The sequence below is a fragment of the Onychomys torridus genome, chromosome 3, assembly GCF_903995425.1.
Source record: "Onychomys torridus chromosome 3, mOncTor1.1, whole genome shotgun sequence".
Taxonomy (NCBI): domain Eukaryota; kingdom Metazoa; phylum Chordata; class Mammalia; order Rodentia; family Cricetidae; genus Onychomys; species Onychomys torridus.
Window position 1 is genome coordinate 148,930,774 of NC_050445.1, and position 25,472 is coordinate 148,956,245.

General features: G+C 45.3%; 1 protein-coding gene across 1 annotated transcript in view; it reads left to right on the forward strand.

Annotated features, from left to right (window-relative positions):
- The first annotated feature begins 1,709 nt into the window (after positions 1-1,709).
- The window catches only part of Dera (deoxyribose-phosphate aldolase), a 77,041-nt gene continuing 53,278 nt past the window's right edge, over positions 1,710-25,472 (forward strand). Inside the window, exons 1-4 of the mRNA XM_036182715.1 lie at positions 1,710-1,804; positions 19,910-20,007; positions 21,293-21,440; positions 23,701-23,796. Coding sequence (XP_036038608.1) covers positions 1,774-1,804; positions 19,910-20,007; positions 21,293-21,440; positions 23,701-23,796 — 373 coding nt within the window. The 5' untranslated portion in view covers positions 1,710-1,773. The remainder of the gene's footprint in view (positions 1,805-19,909; positions 20,008-21,292; positions 21,441-23,700; positions 23,797-25,472) is intronic.

The following is a 25,472-nucleotide window of genomic DNA, read 5'->3' on the forward strand; positions in this document are numbered from 1 at the left end:
TACTTGTGAACATGCCTACATCACAGGTGGTAGTTACATATTAGGAAGCAGGATTGCTTGGTCGTTGTGGCTCGGGTAATTATATGGGTTCTTGTGTTGGGACATGAATATTTTGGCCTTGGCTCTTGGCATTCTTGGCGGTTTAGTGGGTTCCAGACAAGCTCCAGGTTTTCTTTTTTGCAAGGTTAAGTAAAAATAACAGTGCCATTGTGAATATAATCTAGATACATCCAAACTATTTAGAAGTAACTGTGGACTAGACTAGGTGGCAGCTCCGTGTAGGGTAGGGGAACAAGCCAACTTGTATTTAGCTGAGAAGTTGTTTTTCTGACACATTAATAGCTTGCAGTTATCATATCCTCAGGTATGTGTAAGACATACAACTTTGCGAGGCAAACTTATTTTGGTCACCCCATTTTTCAGTAGATGTAACATTCCTAAAACCTATCATTAAGTAGAATTGACATTTGAATGGGTTTAGCTCATGAGAGCCCCACTGCCAGATTGCTGCTCAATTCTTAAACTTTGCTTCTCTCAGTATACATTTCTGGCAGGATTTTTTGTGAGTTGAAAATGCTTTCCTTTATCTGAAAACACCTAAAGCAGTTGATTCACGCCAGACAAACCCAGAGCTGAGACCTTTTCAGCAGAGCAGAGACGGGTGAATGCAGAGTAGAAGACAGCAGCTTGTGCGGAGCCTGTAGGAATCCAGAGAAGCCACGCTGAAGAAAACGTCAACATCACAGAATCTCAATTTTAGGGGGCCAAGAAATTGTCAGGATCATCTCTTACAGAAATGGAAAATGAAGTTCACAAAGGCCAGTAATGTGTCCTAGGTCACATACTCAATTATTCACAGAACTAAGTTTTTAGGGGAAAAAAAAACACTCCCTTTGGGGCTAGAGAGATGGCTCAGCAGTTAAGAGTGTTTGCTCTTTCATAAGACTCTAGTTTGGTTCCCAGCTCTGACTGCTTCTAACCCCCGCTCCAGAGAAGAGAATCCTGCCTTGGTTTTGCAGGTACCTACCTGTGCACATGTGTTTATGTCCGTGCATGCGTTTATACAAAAGAAATATATATATATATTTAAATGGAAGAGACCAAGTCTTTTGTTGAATGTGGTGGCATCCTCCTGTATTACCAGCAGTGTGGAGTCTGGGGCAGGAGGATCACAGTTTCTGGGCCGCTGGTTCAACAAGGCCCATGTGGGTCAGCCATGATTACATAGTGAAACTCCTGTCTCAGAAACGAGGAGAAACCAGGTCTTTCTAGGCTCACGTCCTAGCTGCTCTTTCATTGAGTCCAAACTAGAGATCACCGCGTGCTCTAGGGCCTAGACTCTGCCTTGGCAGTCGTCAGAGGGCTATGGAATACTGCCCAAAATTCAAGCCCAAGATTGCAGAGCTCTTCCACGCAAGAAGGGGTCCGGAACTACCACTCACAGATTCTACAGCCAACGTACCTAAGACTCATTCTGTGTAGCTCAATTGGCAATGTAAGCATTTTTAAACTGGTCTGGGGAGACTTCTAGGAGCAGGAGTGTGCTCAAGTCACGTGTCTGGTCTGGCGGGACCGGAATAGGTACTAAGTGCACTTCCTGGCCTGTTCCTGGCCAAAGACCGGGAACTGCCTGGAAGAAAAAGGTGGAAGTAAGCAGGGCTGAGGGGGCGGGGCCCCGAGGGGGCGGGGCTGGGGCGGGCACTTGGCAGGAAGGAGGTAGGCCGATGCGGAAGGCGGCCTAGCCCAGGAGTTGGTTTTTCGGCGGTTTTCACAATGTCCGCGCACTGTCGGGGCTCAGAACTCGGTAAGGGCCGGCGGGTTGCACTCCCCTTCGCCTGGCCGCGTGCTCGGGGAGGAGCGGGGGCGCTCAGGGAGGTCCCTGGCAGGCAGAAACCTGAACCAAGGCAGGAGACATCCCTGTTGCCTGGATCTTTGCTGTCTTACCTCTAAGCGGAAGCAAGGAAGGGTTAGACCTTTCCACTTTGTGGGTCTGTGGTCGCAATGAAAACAACCCCCAAAGAAAAGCCTTGACTGAGTACTTGTGCCATATATTGCCCGATTCACGTAGCCATACCCCCAAAGTTAGCAGCGCTGGCGGGAGAGTTGTCACGGTCTGCTGAAAGTGATTGTAGACGACTTACGAAAACATCCCCTTTAAAACCGCTTTTCATCTTACTGATACTAGTTCAGATATTGCTGGGAAAGAAAACTTTAAAATCTGTAATTCAAACGTAGCAAAAAGGTGATTGAACCAAATGCTAATGATTTAACTTTGTATAATCGTTTTGTATTCTGGGCCCTCTCAGTCGTGTGATTTTTGGGTAAATTACTCACTTTGTGCTTAAGTGTCCTCTTTTGTAAGATAGTTATTAGGAAGCTGCTGCTGTCCGAAGGCGTCTTGAATACTGCAAGGATACTTGTAGCCCCTGGTCGATTTCTCTGCACTTACGTTGAATAAGTAGGGATATGAAGTAAGGGCAGAAAGCTCTGTTTGTAGGGGCTGGAGGCAGGAGGCAATGTCCAGCAAAGCTGATGCAGAGGCTGTGGAGGGGTGCTATTTACTGGCTTGCTCCTCATGGCTTGCTCAGCCTGCTTTCTTGTAGAATGCAGGGCCACCAGCCCAGGATGGCACCACCTCAGAAGACTCTAGCTAATGACAAGTTGACATAAAGCTACCAGCACAAGCTTCCTTTCAAATTCGTGCATCTTTGGAGGCATCTGGGAACCCATGATTATGTACTTGGGAACGTTTTAGTAACATCTTGTATTATGTCCGTGTGTTTCTGTTAAGGGAAAAAAAAAATCTCAAAAAGATCTTAAATGAGAGGAAATGGGGACAGTTTTGGCAGATACTGTTATTAACAAGAGATTGTTTAAAAGTGTGGTCGTAGTGTAGCACAAAGGAACCCATGGATGAAGTCAGAGGAACTCCGAATGGCCACTCTTTCTCTAAGAAGGGTGCTCTAGAACTCCAACCCTGATAGCAAGCACCCTGGCAGGAAGTTTGCTTGGTTTTTGTTCTACAAAGCTGGTGACTATGTTTTTTCCCATTTACTATGGCCCAACTTCATAGTCTTGAGATTGCCTTTTTTTTTTTTTTTTAAACTTTCTTTCTTTTTTTTTTGGTTTTTCAAGACAAGGTTTCTCTGTGTAGCTTTGGTGCCTGTCCTGGATCTCTCACTCTTGTAGACCAGGCTGGCCTCGAACTCAGAGATCTGCCTAATTTGCCTCCCAAGTGCTGGGATTAAAGGCATGTGCCATCACCACCCGGCCTTTTTATTTATTCTTTGTGTCTTTTATCATGCCTCGTGATCCCACTCAGCTCTCTCTCCCCCATAATCAGCTCTCTCTCCCCCATAATAAAACAAAATAAAATTTAAGAGAGAAAAAAAATTAAGGAAGAAAGGGAACTCTCGTCTTGGAAGCTTCAGTCTAGTCCAGTGAGTCATGCCATAAACCCCTTTATCCATACATTTTTACATGCAGATGTTTATCTCGAAGAATCGCTAGTCTGGTTCAAGGCCCCTGGTCTCTGCTCTGCCATCAGTGCTGGCTGGTTTTTGTTTCTATGTGTATGGATGTTTTACCTGCATATATGTCTGTACACCATGCACGTTCCTGGTGCCCTTGGAAGCTGAAACAGGTGATCACCTCCTCTGGAACTGGAGCTTCAGACAGTAGTGAGCCGCCATGTGGGTGCTGGGACTAGAACACCAGTCCTCTGCAAGAGCAGCCAGTGTTCTTAACTACTGAGCCATCTCACCAGCTCAATATAGATTCTTAAAGCAAAACAGAAGAGTGTTAAATGAGATATCCACCTATCTTCCATTTATCTTCTGGTTTTTTTTTTTTTTTTTTGAGATGATATTTAAGAAAAATTTTAAGATCTATTTTATTTTAATTTTATTTATGTGTATGGGAGCTTTGTCTGCATGCGTTTGCGTACCACATGGGTGTCTGGTGCCCTTGGATCCACTGTGTTGCAGATAGTTGTGGACTGACATGTGGGTGCTGGGAATTGAACTCGGGTCCTCTGAAAGAACAGCTAGTGCTCTTAACTGCTGAGCCATCTCTCCAGTCCTGTAGGTGGTCTTATATATTCCAGTTTGATCTGGAACTTTTTGTGGTTGAGTGTGACCTTGAACTCCTGATCTCCTGCTTCCGCCACCCAAGTGCTAGGATGACAGGCGTGCCTGTCTGAGACCAACGATGAAGTGATTAAGATAACAGTGCTCCAGTTACCGTGTGTTTGTCTTTCACCTTGCCTTTAGAGGAGCTTGTCTAAGAATTCGGGGCCCAGGGAGCTCATTTCTTCCTTCCCGTGTCTGGACTCTGGGCTGCTGTGTGCATGGTGTTTCTTTACCTGTGTGGGCTTCCATGCCCCACTCTGGACTTGTGCCCTGTCCCAGATATAAGGGTTCAAATGTCCATCTTGTTCACCTCCTTTCTTATCTGTACCCTGGTGGTTTAGGACAGTTGTCTAAAGAAGAGAGGGGAAAGGAGGCAAAGTTCACTTTAAGATATGTAGTCGTATGCACAGACATTGGGGGAGTCTTGTGTGGAATGCCTGATGGCTTGTTAACATCTTGCCAGGGAATGGATCCCAGGGCAGCCTGGTCTGCCCTTACATCTCTCTGAGCAGGCACGTCACTCAGGTGTTTGCTTGGCAGGCCTGAAGCCCTAGGCTTGGTGCCAGCACTGTGATTGGATCCCAATTTTAGGAGGTCAAGAAGAGTAACTGTTTTGAGGCCAGCCTGGGGCCCAGGAGAGCCTGTCTCAAAGCTAAACTAAACAAAACCATCACCAACAAAATTGTATTCAAGAAGGCGTAGTAAAGAAACTTCAACATTACCGCTGCATTGTTAGGGGGAGGTTTTTATTGTGAATAAGAGAGAATATCCAGACGCAACCGGAAGAGTCTAGAGCGGAGAAAAAAAGAAAGCAGAAGAGAATAATGGAGATAGTGAGAAAGCAAGAGAGAGGGAATGGAGCCCGGGAAAGAGCGAGGGACAGAGAGAGAGGGAGCAGTCAGAGGGTAGCTGTGGGCAGGGAAACCCATGGGCTGGAGGGAGTTTAGGGTAGAGCAGGAAGTGAGAAGGGTAAGATGCAAGTGTGGCCTTGAACTGTATGTCAGGTCCTGTTGATACTGAGGGAGCCTGGAGGCCAGCATGGGCTTTGATATTCTGAAAGCCATATGTTCCTTCTGCCAGAGGTAAGGGACATGGCTCCTTTGGGGGGGACAGAAGACCTGTTTCACAAGTTCCTGAGGAATGCTGGCTCTTACCTAACTGCCACACATCCAGCTTGGGCTCATTTCTGGACATTTCGACTGGTTGAGACCTGACAAAAGTGACTTCAGAAACACAGGAAGAGATGGAGGCCTTCTTTGCAAGGCTCTTTCTCTGGGGACAGTTTCTGTATAGGATTGAGAGAAAGCAGTCTAGAAGGTTTCTTTAAACACAGGAACCCAAGTGTTCAGATTTGTAGTGTATCTTACTCTGCTAGAGTGGACATGACTAATACATTGAAGAAGACAGAAATGATCTAATTCTGTGTGGGGGTCACATAGTGTGGTGGATTGTACAGTTTTATATTTTAAGTGGGGTGTCCTTTTATGAACCCTTTTATTTTGCTTTTGAAGTCTGTTACCATTGGTTTGTCTTTTATTCTGATACTGTTTTGATAAATAGAAAACTATGAATTAATAATGGGTGTTTGTTGTATAATTAAATAATTAAAAGTCCTCTGTGGTACCTGCTGTGCTGAAACACATTTTTTTTTTTTTTTTTTTCTGTAAAAGTATCTAAGCCCTGTGGACTTTAATTATTAGGAGGGAAGACAAACTTCAAGCCCTCATTGAAAATGGGCTGCCTCTGCCTGGAAAGAAAGACTACAAAATGAGACAGCAGACGGAGCCCTTGAGGACGCGATTGAAACATGTCACTAGAAATGGTTTAAGTGGAGAGTTCTGGCCCTTTTAAAAAGCTGTCTGTCGCTTGAGGATTGGGTCACCTTGAAATGTGTTCATCTTTGAATTAAAGGCATGAAAAGACACTTTGAAAAATTTCAGTGACTTTGGTGTGTGTTGTGAGCGTCTGTGGGTGTACCTCTCCTCCGCCTGCCTCACCGAAACAGTCAGTTCCCTGGAAACCAAAGTGGCCGCAAGAGGAGGCTAAATGTTTGATCTCCGTGCCAGCAGCCCGACACAGTTTTTAAAATGCTGAGACACTCACATCCCAACTCCTTGCTCTTTGTATACCCAGCCTTTCCTCCAAAGAAATGCCAAGCAGAGGAGCTGCTGGTAATTGCTCTCTAAAATGACTGTGCTTGGCTAGTGCCAGGGTTGTTTTAGACTCTAGTTAATGATGCCAAGTCGAGGTCTTTAAAGGAAGGAAAAATACTGAAATTATCTGATCAGAATCCTGATTCCGATGAGCTTTTCGGTGGAATACCTAGGGGACCTACTTATGTCCTCGCAGTTCAGAATAGGGGTGTGTGAGAGTGTGCAGTTCATTCAAATATCTACACCTGGGTCGGGAGGTGGTGCAGTAAATGAAAACACTGGCTACACACGCCTCAAGGCTTGAGTTCAGTCCTGGGCACCTACATGGAAACCCCACAGGCATGTCTCTGGGATCCCAGATGGAATTGCACTCCTACTGTGCAATGGGAGGTGCAGACAGGGGAATTGCCCAGAAACTCAAGGGCCAGCTGTCTGTAAGAATTTAGCATGGCAGAAACAAACCCTTGCCTCAAGACAGAAGAGAACCAGCTGTCCTCCAACCTCCACAGATTCGCCTACACACACACACACACACACACACACACACACACACTCACGCACGAACGCACACATACATGCACAAGTCATTGGAAAAGATGAAAATGTCTGCAGCTTAGCAAGGCTTTCTATATTTTGTTGTGATTTTGAAATGGAGCTTACAGCCTTCCTGCCTCAGCCTCCTGGCTGCTCAGGTTACAGGCCAGCACCACCACACCTTACCTCAGAGACATTTTTAAAGAATACAGTACCAATTACTTGAATACAAGCTGTGCTCCAGGCTGAAGCAATTGATCTGCTCACAGAGACAATTCTGAAGTGACTTTCGTGGCAAGTAGTGTGTATGATGTAGGTATATCAGAGAATGGCATCATGTCCCCTGTGTGGCCTGCTCAAAATGGCATTAACTTAAAGGCTTCTGTGCTTCTGGAACTTTGGATTAATAGTCTGGACCAAGGGTGACTGGAAGTATGGGAAGTAGACTTGTCCATCAAAGGGACCACACCCTGTGGGAACTCTCTGCTTCTCTCTTGTTTATCTGCTCTTAAAAGAATGCTCTTAAAACAGCCTTTCATCCATTGACTAATTTAATTAGTGTAGACAAGGTCTCGTGATGCCGTTTGCATACCTAGCGCTTCTTCACCTTGTCACCTTCTCTCGGGTCCCTTTGCCCTCCTTACTGTTTCCTCTCCATAGCGGTCTCTCTCACAGGCCGACCTGAAGCCAGGCACCTGTGGGATGGCCCTCGGAGAATCTCTGCTTGGCTGTGTGTGTTTGCCTAGATGCACCGAAGTCTCTCTGAAGGATAAAGGTCCCTTGAACAGGGACTTCTGTGCTCTGTTTTGTCCTTTCCTAATCTGTAAGGTGAGGGGACTTGGAACGATGTGTTACTGTGGTGGCAGATGGTAATAATGGAGGAAGTTATGCTTGTGTGGACGCGGGCATCTTTGGGACTTCTGCTCTGTTTTTGAAAATCTAAAGCTACTCTAAAAATTATCTCCAAAACAAGACAAAAACCAACGGGCAATCTTTGAGACTTAGAGAATTTGTCAGGAGCTGTGTGGCCCCCGACGTGGTCGTTCACTCAGCTGTGGCCATTCTTGGGTTTGTCCTTTAGACTCCCCTTCCCTTGTCTGGCTGGATGGAACCAGTTCCCACAACAGCAAATAATCACTCTTTAAGTTCTTAAAGTGTGTGTGTGTGTGTGTGTGTGTGTGTGTGTGTGTGTGTGTTGGTTTGTGAGCATGTGTGCAGGTGCCCACAGGGACCAGAGGCATTGGACCCCTCTGGAGCTGGAGTTACAGGCAGTTTTGAGTCTTCTGGCCTGAGTGCTGGGATTCAGTCTCTGGTTCTCTAGAACAGCAGTACATATTCCTAATTGCTGAGCCATCTCTCGAATCCCCAATGCAGAGATTATTGATATGACCTTTTAGAAATAACTTGGGCTTGGGAATTCAGTGACCTGAGTTTCCCTGGCAGGCACTGTGTGACCATGAACTTATAATTGAGTCTCTGGGCTTCAGTGTCCTCAATCTGTAATTGCACCCTAGAAGGTTAACTTAGGTCAGCCCCAACTTGATGAGCAATGTCTGCTTTGGTATTTTCCTCTGAAATATCAGCCCTCATGTAGTATCAGCCCTCCCTGTGGGCACCCTTGGTCTCCACCGGTCTCCTGAAGTACTCTGCCTCTGAGTTTGCTAGGCCTCTGTATCTCTCACATCACACACAACATGGAAGCATGACACAACTGTGTGTGCGTGCCCAAAGTCCCATGTATCCCAGATGGACCTCAAAGTCTGTGTGTAGCTGAGAAAGACCTTCAAGTTCAGATCCCCCTCTTTGCCCCTTGAGTACTGGGATTTATATGTGCAGTGCATGCCCAATTTTATGGTGCTGACATCAAACCCAGGATTCCTGCACACTAAGCAAGCATCCTACCAGGTGAGCTTGAACTCCAGTCTCCCAGCATAGCCCTCTGGCTGGCCGATGTATTCAGCCTTAAACCCTCCTCTTTTTCCATGTCTGTGGGCCCCATTCCTCCTACCACGTGCACTCCACGTCACACGTGCACTGTACTCTTTGGGCCATCGTGGCCTTGGGTTTGACTTTGCGACCCGCTGCCACTGTTGGAAATGCCTAGGGACTTCGTCAGCTCGGCTAGTGGAACTGTCACTGGCCTTGGAAGTCAAATTAAAAATCCTCTCTTTGTGAACTATCCTTCTGTCTTTTGCTTATGCCGGGGCTGGAACCCAGGGCTTCCTGGACGCAAGGTAGACATTCTACCTACCGAGCTCTGTCATTGGCCCTCGTACAGAGATGTGAAGCTAAAGAAGAGAAAATTACTTTAAAATTCAGCTGTTTTTGTATTTAGCTCTTGAGTAATGTGGGGGACATTCTGTGAGCACACAAATGAAGACGTGTGGACTGCCTTGTTTGAACTGCTAGCCAGGAAGAACTTCAGTGCCAGCTGATGTTAGGGACAGTCTTAGGAGATGGGGAGTTTTGCTCTGGGTGCATCAGCCCCTTGTTACCCTGTATTCTGCCATTCAGTAACTGTGAGAGAACATAGAATGTTTGGTTCCCACTAACGTATGGAAGACTGACAGTCTAAGAAGCTGCTTTTCCTCAAAGAAAGCTTAAAAGGCTGCAAAAAAAGTGACACTTTAGTGGTACAGCTCACCGTATTTAACTGAAGGGAGTCTGTGGTGCAGGGGACCCTGCCTGCTCTCTGCAATTTGCCATTCTGACCGCCCACTCTTTTTTGCAATCTTAAGGGCTTCTCCCTCTCAGCTTTCTGTCTCTGTGGCTGTTAAACCCTGCCCTGCAGACTGGAGCAGGTTTTTTTGTGAGCGTGGAACAAAACCCAGCTGGTCACATGACTTCCACCCCACCTGGGATTCACTGGGTCCGTGGGGCTGGCACCTGGGAGCAGGCATTCTTTCAGTTACGGTCACAGTAACACAAGGGAACTCCTGAGTGGACAGATCTAGTAACTTCTTTTGGAGGGGGCAATGCTTTAAGGTTTCTGATGATTGCCACAGGCCAGAGGTTTACATCCAGTCTCTTCCTAGATCACGCTCCACATTATGTCTTGAGACAGGATCTCAGCTGAGCTCACTGGCCTGCAATCTGTAGGCCTCCTCCTGTCTCCTCCTCCCAGGTGCTAGGGTTACTGGTGCATGCTGCCAAGCCAGCTTTTTACGCAGGTGCTGGGAATCTAAGCCTGAATTTGTTCCCAGAGATTGGCTTTTAAAATCCGATGGCCTGCGGTTTAGATCCTGATTCTTCTGCCTATGGTTTTTGAGACTTTACTTAAGACCTGTGGGTGAATGAAAGCTAGGTCATAGAGTAGCTGTGGTACAGGTAGATGGACAGGCCCAGGCTGTCTAATGTGTGAGCACAAGAACTCCGTCCTTTATCCAAATGCTGTAGTGTTCTGACCTGCAGGGTCAGAAGTAGGTAGCTGTGGACAAGGATGCTTGCTGATAGAAATAGAACATGAGCTTGGGAGGGAGAAACCCCATAGTGTGCTGGGATGTGGTAGGTGTTTAAATTAGACATGTACGTAAGTAACACCTTCAAATAGGTTTGCTCTCCTTTGTGTGGAAATGTGACTAGTGGAGGGTACCATGGGGCCCCTGCCCTCTTCTAGGATCTTATCCAGTTCAGATTTTCTCTTGATCAGCAACTGTGTGCCATTTATTTTTCTAAGATCAAGATAGCTGGAAGAAACCACATGAGGAAAGAAACCTTTTGGCTCATCATTAAAGTTTACCTTACAGCAGAGAAGATACCATAGAGTCCCTTTGTGTCCCTCTGTGACTGCATGCTTGTGAGTTGGGGTAAGAAGCAAAGGTGGGTATAGCCTTTGAAGGCCTGCCCCTGCCAACCCCCTTTTGCCAGCCAGGCTGTACCTCCTTCAAAAATAACTCTGTAAACTGGAGACAGAGCACTCAGAACACAAGTTTGTGGGGGACATTCTAGATTCAAATCCCCATGTTGAGTGTCTTTGAAAAGTAGTCAATTATCAAATTATAGTGTGCTTATTCAGTTAGTCTCATTGGTGTCATATTGTCACCCTTTAAGATAAATAACCAGAGATTAAATAATACATGTGTTCTAGCTTCCGTTCTGTGGCTGTGATAAACACTCTGACTGAAGGCAGTTTTGGGAGGAAAAGGTTTATCTCAGTTTACGGATTCTAGTCCATCATGGAGGGATACTCAAGTCATCAGGGTAGGAACTCAAGCAGGAACTTGCAGCAGAAACCATGGGAGCTCACTCAGGCCCGTGCTCAGCCAGCTTTCTTATATAGCCCAGGACCATTGGCTAAGGAATGGTGCCACCCACCATGGACTGGGCCCTTCTCCGTCAAATATCAAACAAGACATTCCCCCATAAACGTGCCCACAAGCCAGTCTGATCTCAGTAATCTTTTAGTTGAAATTCCCTTGTTAGGTGACTATAGGCTGTGATAAGTTGACAGTGGAAGCCAACTAGGACATAACTACTTGTAAATAGCAATTTGGGGGAGATACCTAAACAGATATGATTTCAAAATGCAAATTTTGAATATGAAATTTAATTAAAAATAATAGTGATTCTTAATGGATCATTTAAAAATATTTGCTGGAAATGTTAGTTGTCAGGGATAATATGGAGTCACAAATTTTAGGAAATGTAAGATAATACCTTCATAAGATCTTATTCATAGTCCTATATAAGATCTTAAACTTAAAACTGGTTGCTCCTGGGAGAGGTTATGAGTTACCATAAGTTCATGGTAAAGAATAATGGGGTTTTCCTGAAATGAGGTTTACATAGGGTCATGTGTGGTCAGAGCAGAGTATTGAGTACTTGGTGGTGGCCATACATCTCATGATGAACAGGTGCAGATGTTTTATGGTTATGAATTTCCACCAGCATGCTTAGTAATTTCTAGGGGCTTATCCTTGCCTAAGTAGACTATTTTTATTGCTAACCCTGTTCTGGAGCACTTAAACAGGAGTTATGGTATATTCACAGAATTAACTTTATGTAGGTCTGTTATAGCACGTAAATTAGCCGGCAAGCACGGAGATAACGGCTTCATGAATGGTACATGTTGGTTGATAGCACTGGGGGACATGCCACAGCCACACTTTAGGAAGCTCCATCAAGTGTCCTTGTGGAGTCTTTTACCAGGAAGGAAGCATGAAAGAGGCCTTCTCTGAACTCTGGGCTCCTAGAATAGTCCATCAAATCTTTTCAGAAGACTGAGTGTTGAATCTTTACCCAACAGGATGCCAGAGTTATCTAGCCACTTGAATTTCTCTGTGGTCTAATGATATTCTCCCTCTCTCTCCCTCCCCCTTCCCACTACCCTCTTCTCTTCCCTTTCTCCCTCCTTCCTTTCTTCCTCCTCCCCTTCCTCTGTCTTTCTCTCATCCCTCCTTCTACCCTCCTCTCTCTCTCTCTCTCTCTCTCTCTCTCTCTCTCTCTCTCTCTCTGAGATAGAGTTTCTCTCTATAGCCCTAGCCAGCCTGGAACTTGCTACATAGAACAGGTTGACCTTGAACTCACAGAGTGTTGCCCCTGGGATTAAAGGTGTGCACCACCAGCCTGACCTGGTAATTTTTCTGGCCACTTACCATCGGAAGCTCCCATCAGTTTTCCTAGAGCACATTTGTGGGAAGATTACCTATTTAGGCTAGGGGTATAGCTCAGTGGTAGAGTGCTTGCCTAACATACCAATCTGCAGCACCAAGGCAAAGCCACAGTAGCAACAAATCCTACAATGTTTGGAAATACAAATAGGGTTTAGTAATTATGTTACTGAGTACTGCTTTTTAATGTGGTCATTGGAATAGCCATATGTGAAAATGAGCAATATTTAAATTGATCATTTCTCTAGATGAAGGCCATACTTCAGAGTTTTATACAATTATTATCTTCTGAGGATGTGTTAAATTCTTAAGGCTTCATCTTTAACAGGCAAGTTTTGAAGTAGCTCCCTTGATTTTCAACAGGTCAAGTTTTTCTGTAGTCAGTGTTAGCCCTTTGCTTTCTGAGATCCTTGCTTATAAAATGTGCAAATGACAGATAATCAATCTTCCTGAGCAATGGACATATACGGTTACATTTTTCATTAAACACACCTTTTGAGGCTGCTGGTAGGGTGCATGTGTGTATTCTATATTAAAAAGCCTGGCCTGAAGTAACTCATTACAGATCTACAGAGTAGATGCATGGTAACAGCATGGCCTTTAGTCTGCAAGGAATCGGGGTCCATTCGTACTTCGTGCTTACACACTCCACACTTAGTCTGTTTGCTTGACTCTGCTCAATGGAGGCTTCCTACGTGTTTGTCTTTTGTATGATTGGGCTCAGGCCAGGGCATGAATGCTGAATGCTTCTCCTGTGAAGGCCGGGATGGTATCCGGAGCAACTGCCGTGACATCTATTCAGACAGCTGTTAAATGCAGGTGGTGTTCTAGTTTATTATTTATTTAGAGACAAGCTCTCATGGATCTCAGGACCCAAGGATGACCATAGAGGCCTGACCTTCCTTGTCTCCCTCTGACTCTGGGGCTGGGATGACAGGCTTGAGCCACCGTGCCTGGTTTTATGTGGTACTCAGATCCAACCCGGGACTTCACGCATGTTGTACGAGGTGAGGTAAGATACATCTCTGCCCCATTCTTCTCATTTGGGGCCCTCTGTTAGTGGCTCCTCTCTGATTTTCTAGCTCGAGCTTCCGGTCTCTGCTCAGCTGTGAGCCATTAATCCCCTTCCCTTGCTCCAGTCACCAAAGTTAGTTTTCTTTATATGTTTTCAAGTGAAAAAGTTGTAATAAAAGCTGTGGGACCAGTTGGGAAATGCTGGTGGAGCGCGTTGATTCTGTCCATGTAAGATGCCTCATATTGTGCCGTCCCAGCCTTCTTTGTGTCGGTGGCTTTTCTGTGTTTCTTATATTGTTGGTTGTGAGCCTCGCCTTTAGTGGCTGAGCCATCTTGCCAGCCCTTTTCTTGGTTTCTTTAGGGCCGCAGCCACACACTTGCTGTGCCACTGTGTGTCTCAGATCAGTTAGCACAGCACGTGCCCTCAGGAGGTGCTAAATGGAGAGACAACAGTATCTGTTGATGGGCACTCGAAGATAGTCCCCATCCTGCCAAGGAGCTGTGGTGTGAGCTGTATAACCACAGCCAAGTACTGCTGCTGCAGACTCTGTCGGGGGCTGGTCACTGAGTGAGCCAGCCTCAGGATCCTGGGAATACTTGGACCTGAAAGCCAGCTCAAGAACTGTACAGAAAGTTCCAGAATAAGAGACTGGGTTCTTTCAGTGCCCAGATCACCCACTTGGTAATAACTGATGAGTGGAGAAAGGCTGTTTTCCAAAATGGTGACTGATTACGGCAGAGCAGCAGCAGCAGCTGGGCAATGGCTAGCATCTCAAGGATGGATGGAGGATAAAGGGAGGTGGAAAACTTTAAGCTTAAGATACCATGCTGCCCAGGCAGAGCGAGGTGAAGACTGCAGCTATTGTGTGATATGACCCTCTGTAGCAGGAATCTTAAAAGTTCTTATTAATAAAATCAAACCTGAGGCCAGTTATTGGGGTGAATGCTGGAAGATCAGAGGGACAGAACAAGCCACAGCTTCCTCACCTTGCCAGTTCCTCAGCTGGTCTTACTTCCCCAGACTGGAAGCCTCTCAGTCCTCATCTGGAATGAATCTCAGCTGAAATGTGCTGCTGAAAGCCTAAAAGCTTAACCAGCCAAATGCTTGACCAGCCAAATGCTTCTAGTTTCTGGTCTTCACGCCTTATATATTTTTCTCCTTTCTGCCTTCACTCCCTGGGATTAAAGGCTCACTTCTTGGGATTAAAGGCGTGTGTCACCATGCCTGGCTGTTTCTGGTGTGGCCTTGAACTCAGAGATCCAGAGGGATTTCTGCCTCTGGAATGCTAGGATTAAAGGTTTGAGTGCCACCATTTTCTGGCCTCTATGTCTGTTTAGTGGCTGTTCTGTTCTCTGACCCCAGATAAATTTATTAGGGTGCACAATATTTTGGGGAACACAATACCACCACAACCCTCAGCTATCTTCTACTGTGATGATGTCCTGAAAGTGTTGTAACCCGTTTAGCTGTGGTGTGCAAGACACAGCAGAAATGTCAGTTTGGTGGAAGAGGACAGGTGCTTGGCACCGAGATCAAGTCTGTCTTTAGCTTAGTACAAACCCTCTGAGTTGTGGTTATTTGAATGATAGACAAAGGCATTCCTCAACCAGATTTGGATTGACATCTGTAGGTGGATGTGTGTTGGGTGGGAATTTGAGGTGAGGTGCAGATAGCTGCAGGTACTGTATCATTAGAAAGGTCCATCTGGGCTGTGGCAGTGTTTGGGTTCTTAACATCTGGATTCTCAGGCCAATTTAACAGGCAGAGTAACTAGTACCCAGAAAATTTACAGGTGCCCTTGGACCCTTCCACCCCCCAAGGCTGATAGATGGGAGACTCTCAGAAGAAGGCTACTGATGGATCTTACCTGCCCTCAGTTAAGGCTGGGGCTCACAGGGAAGCTTCTGAGTGCTGTATTTTGGGGATAGAAACTGGGCAAGGTGACGTCTTCTCGTTTACTGTGGAGGTTAAAGTTGGAATTAGCAGTAGCATCCTGGTGTCTTTGTTTCTAGCCAGCCGGCCCCTTTCCAAGGTGAAGGTTGACAGATCACATATGTTCATGACATACTTTAGCAGTTTCAATGACTGATAAGAGCATTAGCTTGCCAGCATAGAAAGAGTCCAAGCATTTGTTGGTGAGCTGTTTCTGTGTTGCACACCTGCACAGCTGGGAGGGTGTGGCTGATTCCTGGGAGGATGCAAATTAGACTTGAAAACAAACAATACTGAAATAATGGGCAGCTGTGTGAGTCCAGCTAAGAAGGGTACTTGGGAACATGAAGGAGCATTATTAAAAATGCGCAGGTGCACACCGGAAAGCCACGTGCTTAGAGACTGTACCAGACACAGGCTTGGGAGGGACAGCTTGAAAGAATTGAAATTCTCCACTTTTCCGAGAGTGTGGTGTCCAGTAAAGTGTAGTGATTTTGTCCCTCAGGAACAAAGGTGAATTCAACATGTTTCTACTCATGTAGGGTTGTTATTTCATACCACGTGGGTCAGAAATTATGTGAGGGAACCTCGAACAAACAAAAAGGAAGTGTTGGGAAGACTAGAAAGCCCTCTGTCCACTGAGACTCAAACCAGAAAAATAAAAAAAAATAAAAAAAAAAAGAAGACAAGCATTTGAGAACAAATTAATATCTGACAGAGGGGCCTGAATGTCACCAAAGTGACATTCTAGGAGAAACAGTGGAGTTTTTGTTATCAGAGAGTGTAAGGAGGGACATTGTTGCCTTCCTATTATGGTTTCATGCCTGTTCTCCCGAAAGACACATGAACCTGAAGCCCCTCATGGCCTCCGAAGCTGAAGATTCTCTGGTCCTGATGAGAGTGTGTGTATTAGAGTCATTTCTCCTGGCGAGGAGACGCTAAAGGGTACTTGAATGGAATATTAAGAGTTATGAAGGACATAACAAAGGTCAGGCAATCCTTTCTTCCCCAGACCCCATCATAGGAGAACAAGGGTTATTTGACGAAACGAAAGAGTAGCAAATGAAGTACTAATGAAAGGAGATTGTCACTTATATAATTCATTGCCATGGGAGGTCACAGAGTAAATTCCGTGGCTGGATTAAATATGGGGCTGTGGTGATTTTATGACCATTAATGATATTTTTAGCAACTGAAGCTGATACTGGGAGAGGTAATTCCTGTTAGATTTTCCAGTAGATGCCTCACGGGGACCTGTGGCAAGGGGTATCGGCAGTGTGAGCGTGGGCCTCCTGGGTTTTAACCTTAGGTGGGAGGAACATCGAATTGGAAGTTACTTTAAAAGGAAAATGTACCCAAGCTTCTCATCTAGACTGCCATTATTTTTCTCTTCTTGAGATCCAAAGTCCTTGTGACCTGTGGAGACTGGAGAGCCCCTCATCTTCCTTGAGTGCCCCCACTGCCATATGCTTCACTTGAGGTTTTAAACACCTATTGGAGGTACAGAGTTTAACATTGTCAGTGCTCTTCCAAGTGAAGGGGCGGGGCTGAAAGTAGATGGCCAAGTCACTTGTAAACATCATTAGAAAAGGTTCCCAAGGACGGGGACCTCCTCCTCCTTTCCTCCCTTTTCTGAGACAGGTCTCATGTAGCCCAGGCTGGCCTCGAATCTGCTATTTTGTCTGAGAATGACCTCATACACTTCCATTCTCCACGTGCTAGAATTAAAAGTGTATCTCGCTGTGTCTAATTTATATGGTTTTCTGAGATGCTAGTCAAGGACTTGACCAACTGAGCTATGTCCTCAGCCCCTGAACTGAGTCTTAGCAGGTCGGTGGGAGTTCACTGTTCACACAAGGTAAAGAAAGACATTCTAGGCAGAAGGACCAGGTAGGACACAAGATCCAGAGCCAGAGCATGAAATACCAAATCAGGAAACTGCTGTGCATTCCTGAGCACTGAGGCCCAGTGCTAGAAGGAAGGAGAGGGAGACGTCTGAGAAAGCCAAGGGATGGTGTCCCCTTGGGGTTTGCTTGAGATTTTCCACCAGCAGCAGATCTCAGGGCATGTGAGGAGAGAGGAGGGAGGAACACTGAGGAAAGAGCCCCAGGTTGGCTGGCTTCAGCTTTTTGGCTTTGAGCCTTATGATTCTATACAAGTCCCGGCTCTACTACCCTCCTGACACAACCATGAACTTAGTCTCACCCATAGTAGTGGTCAGTCGGTTGGGTTCTTTGTTCGTTTGAAGCCTCTCCTCCTTTGGGTGGAGCTTGGTTCTTCTAAGTCGTAAATGAGCTGTGTGCATCCTCATCTGTTCAGTCTCTCTCCCCGGGACTCTGCCTCAAATCCACTCTATCTTTGGGTAGGAAGAAGGGGCAGGAGCCTGCCTGACCCAAGCGTCTGTTTTCGCTTGAGTTGGCTCAGCAAAGAAGCAAGACAAAGTGATATTTTAAGGAGCAGAACAGATGGGTTGAAATGTTGAAAATCTGTTTTATTAAATGATTTCAGCTAACAAAATAACTTAATCAGAAATTAAGAAAAACAAACTTGGTTCCTACTTTAGTGATATTGAATAGTATTTCTGTAAGTCACTCTTACTCAAATTTGGAATTTCTGTAACCATTAATATTGATACTTGTAAGAACCCACAAATGGAAATGGCAAAGAAAGCGTCTTTGATGACTGATTGTCCCGGTCGTCCCAGGTCTCATCCTTGGTGAAGAGCAAACTCTTTAGGAATGTGTCCCTAATTAGTGTGGTGCTCAGTTGTGGTTGTCAGGTGATAGGATTGAGGGGCATCTATAGGATTGATGAGGTATAGCTGTGGGCGTGTCCATGCAGGCATCACCAGAGGTAGGTGCATCATGAGGGCTCTGATCTAATGAACGAATGAATGAATGCATGAATCCCTCAGTGGGCTCCTAATGCATATGATGGCATTAATGACAGGTGCTGAAAGTTAACAGGTAGGTCCTCTTGGAGGAAGTGTAAGTCAGAGGGCATATCTCCAGAGTCCATTCTCTTTTCCCATATGTGTCCAGGGGTTGAGCTCAGGTTGTCAGGGTTGGCAGCAAGTACACCCTTACCCTCTGAGCCACCTCAACAATCTTGGGTCAAACTTTTCTGAGTTACACTTTTTCTGCTTTCTGGTTGACCACAAGGTGAACACTTTTCCTTTGTTACAAGATCCCACTGAGATGATCTTATTTCCAAATGCACAGGGTCATTTGACCATGGGCTAAAATACTCCTCCCCCCTTCCCTTAGTTGTTTCTGGGAGTTATTTGGTCACAGAGACAGTTCACCTGACTGGTGCACAATACAGTCTACAGTCAGCAGTGCTCCGTGCATGTCAGAGAGCTGTGTGATTGACACGTATTTCCTAATGATTACACTTTGCTCATCATTGTCTTCTCAGACTCTTTTTTCAAAAACATGAGGTTCCTGCAGGAGGGGCAGTGATGTAGAAATGAGGCCAGCTACAATAGATAAATGGCTGCACAACTAGCTTACTATAGTGAGGCTGTTTGCTGCCAGAGATCCATGGGTGGAGTTGAAAGTCTTGGGCACCAGACACTGGACTCCCAAGGGTGAGAGCATGATTCACACTGAACTAAGTACAAGACGCCATTCCATCTCTACTCTTCAAAAATCCTGTCTAAGTTCTATGACAGAGATATATCCAAATGGTCAGTCTTCTGGGAAGCTGGCTGTCTTGCCACCAAGGTCTTTAGCTACACGTAGCCAGTCTCAAACAAAATAGACAACACTGAGAGGCCACGTTGACTCACACGTGCCAGCCATATCTCATGCAACTTTGAGTGTTTTTTTTTTTTTCCCTTCCCTGTTTTGAATGTCTGCTACACTGTTGTTATTTCTAGTACATTTTGAAAAATTCTCTTTTGATGGGCTGTATCATCAGCATCAAGCAGGTATTAATCTTGTCAGTAAGTGGGTAGTGATCAAAGATGCCTTTAAGTATTCACTAATTCACTTAAGTATTTATTAATCATTTCTCTCCTGGACTAGACACTCACAAATAAGTCTTCTCTGTCAGAGGTGAGACATGTGTGCCAGGGGAGGAGGGCACACCCCCTGCTATGCTTATGTGTGTAATTAATCAATACGGCTTCTTGTAGTTTCAGATGCACTTGATTTTGCATGAAATGTATCTCGTGATGACCAGGTTTACTACAAGATTGTGCATTTGTTATTGTGAAAAAGAAACATGACTTTAAAAATACACTTGTTATCTTGTGTATGTATATGAAGCACAGGCTCATGCATGCCACAGAAGGTGTTTGCAGGCTAAGGGACCACTCCATGGAGCCACTTCTTTCTCCACAGTGATGTTGGTCCTGGGGATTGAACTCAGGACCCCAGGCTTACACAGCAAGTGCTTTACCGACGGAGCCCTCTTATTGCCCTCAAGATGTCATGTGTGTTTTGAAGGAATATGATAGTGAAGGAAGGGTGTGTCCTCTGGAGATGATAATGGGACTCTTCAAACTTAGACATGTCACCCTTTCCCTTCTAGACCTCAGCTGGATCTCCAGAGTTCAAGTGAATCAGGCTGCTGTTCTGCGGCGAGCAGAACAGATCCAGGCTCGCAGAAGCGTGAAGAAGGAATGGCAGGTACAGTCCCTCCTGAGCATTCTGTCTCCACACCTCACAATGCACGCCTCTTCCCTCAAGGCCACAGTATTGAATTTCCCTCAAGATGCATCGAAACTTAAAGGATTGCAGCTGTCCGTGGCTTATTTTAATAATTCATATATGATGATGATGGGTTGGAGAAAGATAACGCATTTATCCAAACAAGTTAAGAATCTTATCACTTTTGAGAGGCCAGACCGCAAATGAATTTGAAGCATCTTTATTCATGAGCGAATTAAATGGCACATTTCCTCAACACATTTATTCAGTTTCTTAGCCATGCTTTCTCGGCTGTCTTCTTTTTTTAATTTTAAAGCCATGTACATCTACAGCCGGTGTGTCCATTGCTGAGGCCTGAGGTTGGAGAGTTTACCTCACTACCGCTTTTCATAAAACTCCAAAAGTGACGTTTGGTGGCATGCTTCCAGTCAGCCTCTTCTTTAGTATGAGGTAGCCTGAGACGTGCTGTGCAGGCCTAGGATGACGTCGGGGTTGTGTCCCAAGGGAAGCAGAACATAGTGATGGAGGCCTGTCAAGTAACGTTTCCCTTCTGCTCATCCTGGTTGGAAAGATAAAAGGACATCTTTTAGAGTGAGTTAGGAAATATGAGGGTTGTTGTAATAATGGAACTGGATTGGAAAAACAAAACAAAACAAAACAAGGAACTTAAGAGAGTTCAGAAAATATTGTATCACCTTGGCTCTTGGGAAAGAAAGGTAGATCTGGCGGTACCACATTTGTGGCTGGTTCCTGATGGAGGAGCGGGAGAAGTCAGAAATGGTAGGAGCTGGTGGAGTAGAGGCTTCAGTTTGGGGTTTCTGAGGAAAGAAATAGACTTAAGTTTGTTCTTTTGTTTTATTCTGGGTAATGTTCATCTTGACTGCCATTCTTTTAAAAGCAATTTAAAATTTAAAATCGTGTGTGTGTGTGTGTGTGTGTGTGTGTGTGTGTGTGTGTGTTTGTACACACCCCAGCACACATGTGGAAGTATAACAAGTTGTAGGAGTTGGTTCTCTCTTTCCACCCTGTGGTCTCTGGGGCGGGAACTCAGGTTCTCAGGCTTGGCAGCAAGCTCCTCTCCCTGCTGAGTGATCTTGCTGCCTCTGTTGGTCATTTCTGAGGCTCTGTTTATACCCTGTATCAGAAAATGCTTTCTAGCAGCATTGGCCTCAGCCGTTAACACTCATCTTTGTCTCTTGGATCTTTACTCATTCACAGTTCGAGGTTCACCTCATTTTTGATTTCCCTCATTTTCCTTGTCTAGGCTGCGTGGCTCCTGAAAGCTGTTACGTTTATAGACCTTACCACATTGTCCGGGGATGACACATTTTCTAATGTTCAGCGGCTCTGTTACAAAGCCAAATATCCAATCCGGGAAGACCTCTTAAAGGCTTTAAATATGCACGACAAAGGTGAGGAGGTGTGAGGACTAGCTGCGGTTGCCCGGTTGTAGTAGTACTCGCTGGAGCCTGGGGACTTGATGGTCACCTGCGGATGTGCTGTGGCATCACGTCCTGGTAGATATCTGCTCTGTGTGTGCAGACAGACCACCGAGATTCCTCTTTCAAAAACTGAAGAGATTCCAAGCCTTGGATTCAGGTCAGGTTTTGTATCTATGAATTGAAGGTGCTGATTGAGAGTTTCCTCAGTTCTTCAGTTTGGGAAATTTTCTACCTAGTGGCTGAAATACAGGCTCTGAATCCCCAGCCATGAGGGAAAAGCCTCATTGCTTAATGATCACATCACATGCATGAAGTAAATGAAATGCATTTGAGAATAAAATGCAAATGGGAAGTACTATGTATTAGGTTAGAACTTAGAAAAAAAAACAAAACAAAACCTCCTGTCACTCTCTTAGTGAAAAGCTGCCCTGAGTTTTGAGCTTTCAAATTTAAAACATGGAAGAGACTGGGGCTATGGTGGTGGTAGTGTTAGTGTTGCTGTTGATCTTTCTATTTTCTTTCTTTTTTTTTTAAGGATTATTTACTTTGTGTATATGGGGCTCTATCTGCTTATACACCTGCATGCCAGAAGAGGGCATCATATCCCACTTTACATGGCTGTGAGCCATCATGTAGTTGCTGGGAATTGAACTCAGGACCTCTGGAAGAGCTGCCAATGCTCTTAACCACTGAACTGTCTCTCCAGCCCTGATCTTTATATTTTCTAAGTGAGAAAACCAAGACCTGGGGAGCCAGGAGGTGCTGCCAGGGCCACACGTGTTGTCACTTGCCAAACCGTTTTTGGGAGGCAGAGCTCCTCTCTGTGGATAGATGCTTCTTGGCTCTGGAATTCCCAACTTCTGTGCGTGTAGGGAAAAGTGCTGAGCTAACCCAATGCAAGCATCAGGATAATCTGTGGGCTATTAGTAGACCTAAGCAACTCCGTCACTTTAGAAAACTGCTTATTACATTTCTTCCCTTTTTAGAGCTAGAGATGTAACTCATTGTTGAGTACGAAAGGCCCTGGCTTCCATCCCCAGTCCTATAAACAAAGCACAAACCACAAACATCCAGCTTTTTATAGCACTAAAAGTAACCCTTATGTTCCTTGGTTTTGTACCAGCTATTTGGACATTTTAAATTGTCATTTTATTCTCTCTTCTTCCCTTCTTCCCATCTGCCTTGTACGGAGTCTCTATGTAGCTCTGGTTGGCCTAGAACTCATTGTGTAGGCCAGGTAAGCCTCCAACTCACAAAGATCTGCTGCCTTTGCCTGCTGAGTGCTGGGATTAAAGGTGTGCACCTCACTGCCTGGCTGTAACGATTATCAAGGAAAACTTCTAATTGGGGCTGGCTTACAGGATCAGAGGTTTAGTCCATTATCATCATGGCAGGAAGCGTGGTGGCCTGCAGGCAGACACGGTGCTGGAGAAGGATCAGCAGGAAGAGAGAGAGACACTAGGCGTGGCTGAGCATCAGAAACCTCAAAGCCCACCCCTAGATGCACTTCCTCTAACAAGGCCACACCTACTCCAGCTAGAACACACTTCTTAACAGTCCACTCCCTGTGAGCCTTTCTCACGCAATCCACCCCAGCATCTTACTGCTTCTTATGAAGGAGGAAGTTTAGATCCCATTTATTGTGTCACCCTGGATTTTCTTTGTATTTTTCTTCATCTGTTGGCTGTCCGAATGCCATGTAAAGCTAGTTTTTGTTATGTGCATGAAATGAAATATTTCCAACTAAGTATACTGTTTAGCCCCTGGGAGGAAAATAATAGAATTATGTTAAATAGCCTCAAAGAATGATGTCTCAGAACTTTTCTGTGACTAGAAAGATCAAAAATTGGTCTGTGTTTCCAGGTGCTAGAAGAAAAAGCAATGGAGAAAGCTTTCCAGGGGTGAGAAGGCTCAGGAGGAGCGGGGCTTGCTGCCAAGCCTGATGGTGTGGGAACCTGAGAGTCTGATCCCTGGAAGCCACACGGTGGTGGAAAGAGAGCAGCGACCTTTGTGAGATGCCCTCTGACCTCCACATGTGTGCATGGCCTGTGCGCACACAGAAGACGCATAAACGTCAGGGAATTAACCCAACCCTCCCGTTTGCTGCAGCTCGTGGGGAAAGTCTCCCCTCTCCTTTGATTTCTTCCAGTGTTTCCTAGAAATGATGGTTCAAGGTGTAGAATCTGTGCTGAACCCCATGTAAAGTAGGCTGCTCTGCTCCCCGCCATAGGCATCACCACCGCTGCAGTCTGTGTTTATCCCGCCCGGGTGTGCGACGCTGTCAAGGCACTCAAGGCCGCAGGCTGCAGTATCCCTGTGGCATCAGGTAAGATGTACAGTGGCTTTTACTCTTGTTATTTTTTAACATGTCTGAAGCTCTTTAACACAGTCAGCATGGAGTGTCCTCCATAAACTTATACTGTGACTGCATTGATTTCATGAATTTAGTTGTGTTGACTCATGATTTTAGTATGAATTAAAATTATGTAGTAAAGGGAGACATTAAAGTAGGCATGGTGTCACATGTGTAGAATCCCATCACTTCAGGAGCTCAGTGGGAGGACTGTGAGATTGAGGCCAGTATGGGCCACATAGTGAAATCTCAAAAACAGACAAAAACAAAACAAAACCAAAAACCAAAAAACAAAAACCCACCAACCGCAAGCCTTGACATATTAAGTCCTAAAAATATAGAACCACATCTCTTCTTAAGGAAATCCTTCATTTTATGAGGACCATCAGATTTGTAGTCATAGTGTCAGCTCTGTCATGCATACACACATGTCTACGCATTCTGTTGCATGTGTGTGACATACGGCAACTGAGCAGGGCATGCTTTCTTCAGCTGATGTTGAGGCCGAAGACTAAGTATTCATCCCAGCATAGGTGATCTTTGATGAAGAGCTGATACTGTTGCCAAGCCAGGGAATGCTATTTAGACAGGAACCAGCGTATGTAAAGGCACAGAGCATGTTCAGGGAAGAGAAAGGCTTCTGATTGTAGTGTGCAAAGGCCGGATGGACAGGTAGCTGTGGGAGTGGAAGCTGGGGAAGCTGCTGATCCCTGGTGGCATGGGGCTCTGTTCTGATGACAATGTCATCTGGACAGTTTTAAGCAGAACATGACATTATCAGCCTCATGCTGGTGAGTTAGTTAGCTGATGTCAGAAAAACTAAAGAAAACCTAGAAAAACGCTAGGGAGAGAATTAGCTCTCAGAACCCACTTGTGATGGATCACTAGTGAAATAAAGGTGGCCCTTGTCACTGCTGGCTACTGAGTTGGATCCCCGAAGCTCACACAGTGGCAGGAGAGAGCCCACTCCCTCAAGCTGTCTCCTGACCTTACGTGTTCATGTACACACACATATTAAATGAATGACTGACAAATAAGTGGACCATTAAAAAGCCTCAGTGCATGTGTCTGTGGATGAATAGATGGACAGATGGACAGGTGGAGACAGATAGTATTAGATTCTAGTTTTTTAAAAGGCTACAAGAATGCCCTGGTACTTTAAATAAACAATCTGAGCCAGGTATGGTGGGACAAGCCTGTAATTCTAGTATTTAGGAGGCTGAAGCAGGAGGATTGCTGCTAGTTGAAGGCCAGCCTGGGCTACATGGAAAGTCCATGTCTCAAAAAGAAAAGAAAAAGTTTATAAAGATCAGCTACTTATTTTATTAATAAAATGTGATGTACTATATCTTTTTTTTCGATTTATTTTGTATGTTTTATGTTTGTGTGTTTGTATGTTTATGTTTGTGCTTTGCATGGGTTCTTAGGAATCAAGTTCCTGTGAGCCCTCACAGAAGCCAGAAGAAGGTGTTAGATCCTCTGAAACAGTTACAGATGGTTGTGAGTCACTGTGTGGGTACCAGAGCCGAAGTTGGGTCCTTGGCAGGAGCAGCCCGTGCTCAGCAGCACTGAGCTATTGCTGCAGCCCCTGTGCTGTTTGTGTGTAGCCTGTTGGAGAGGATTCCCAACATAGTTGACAGCTCTGCCTT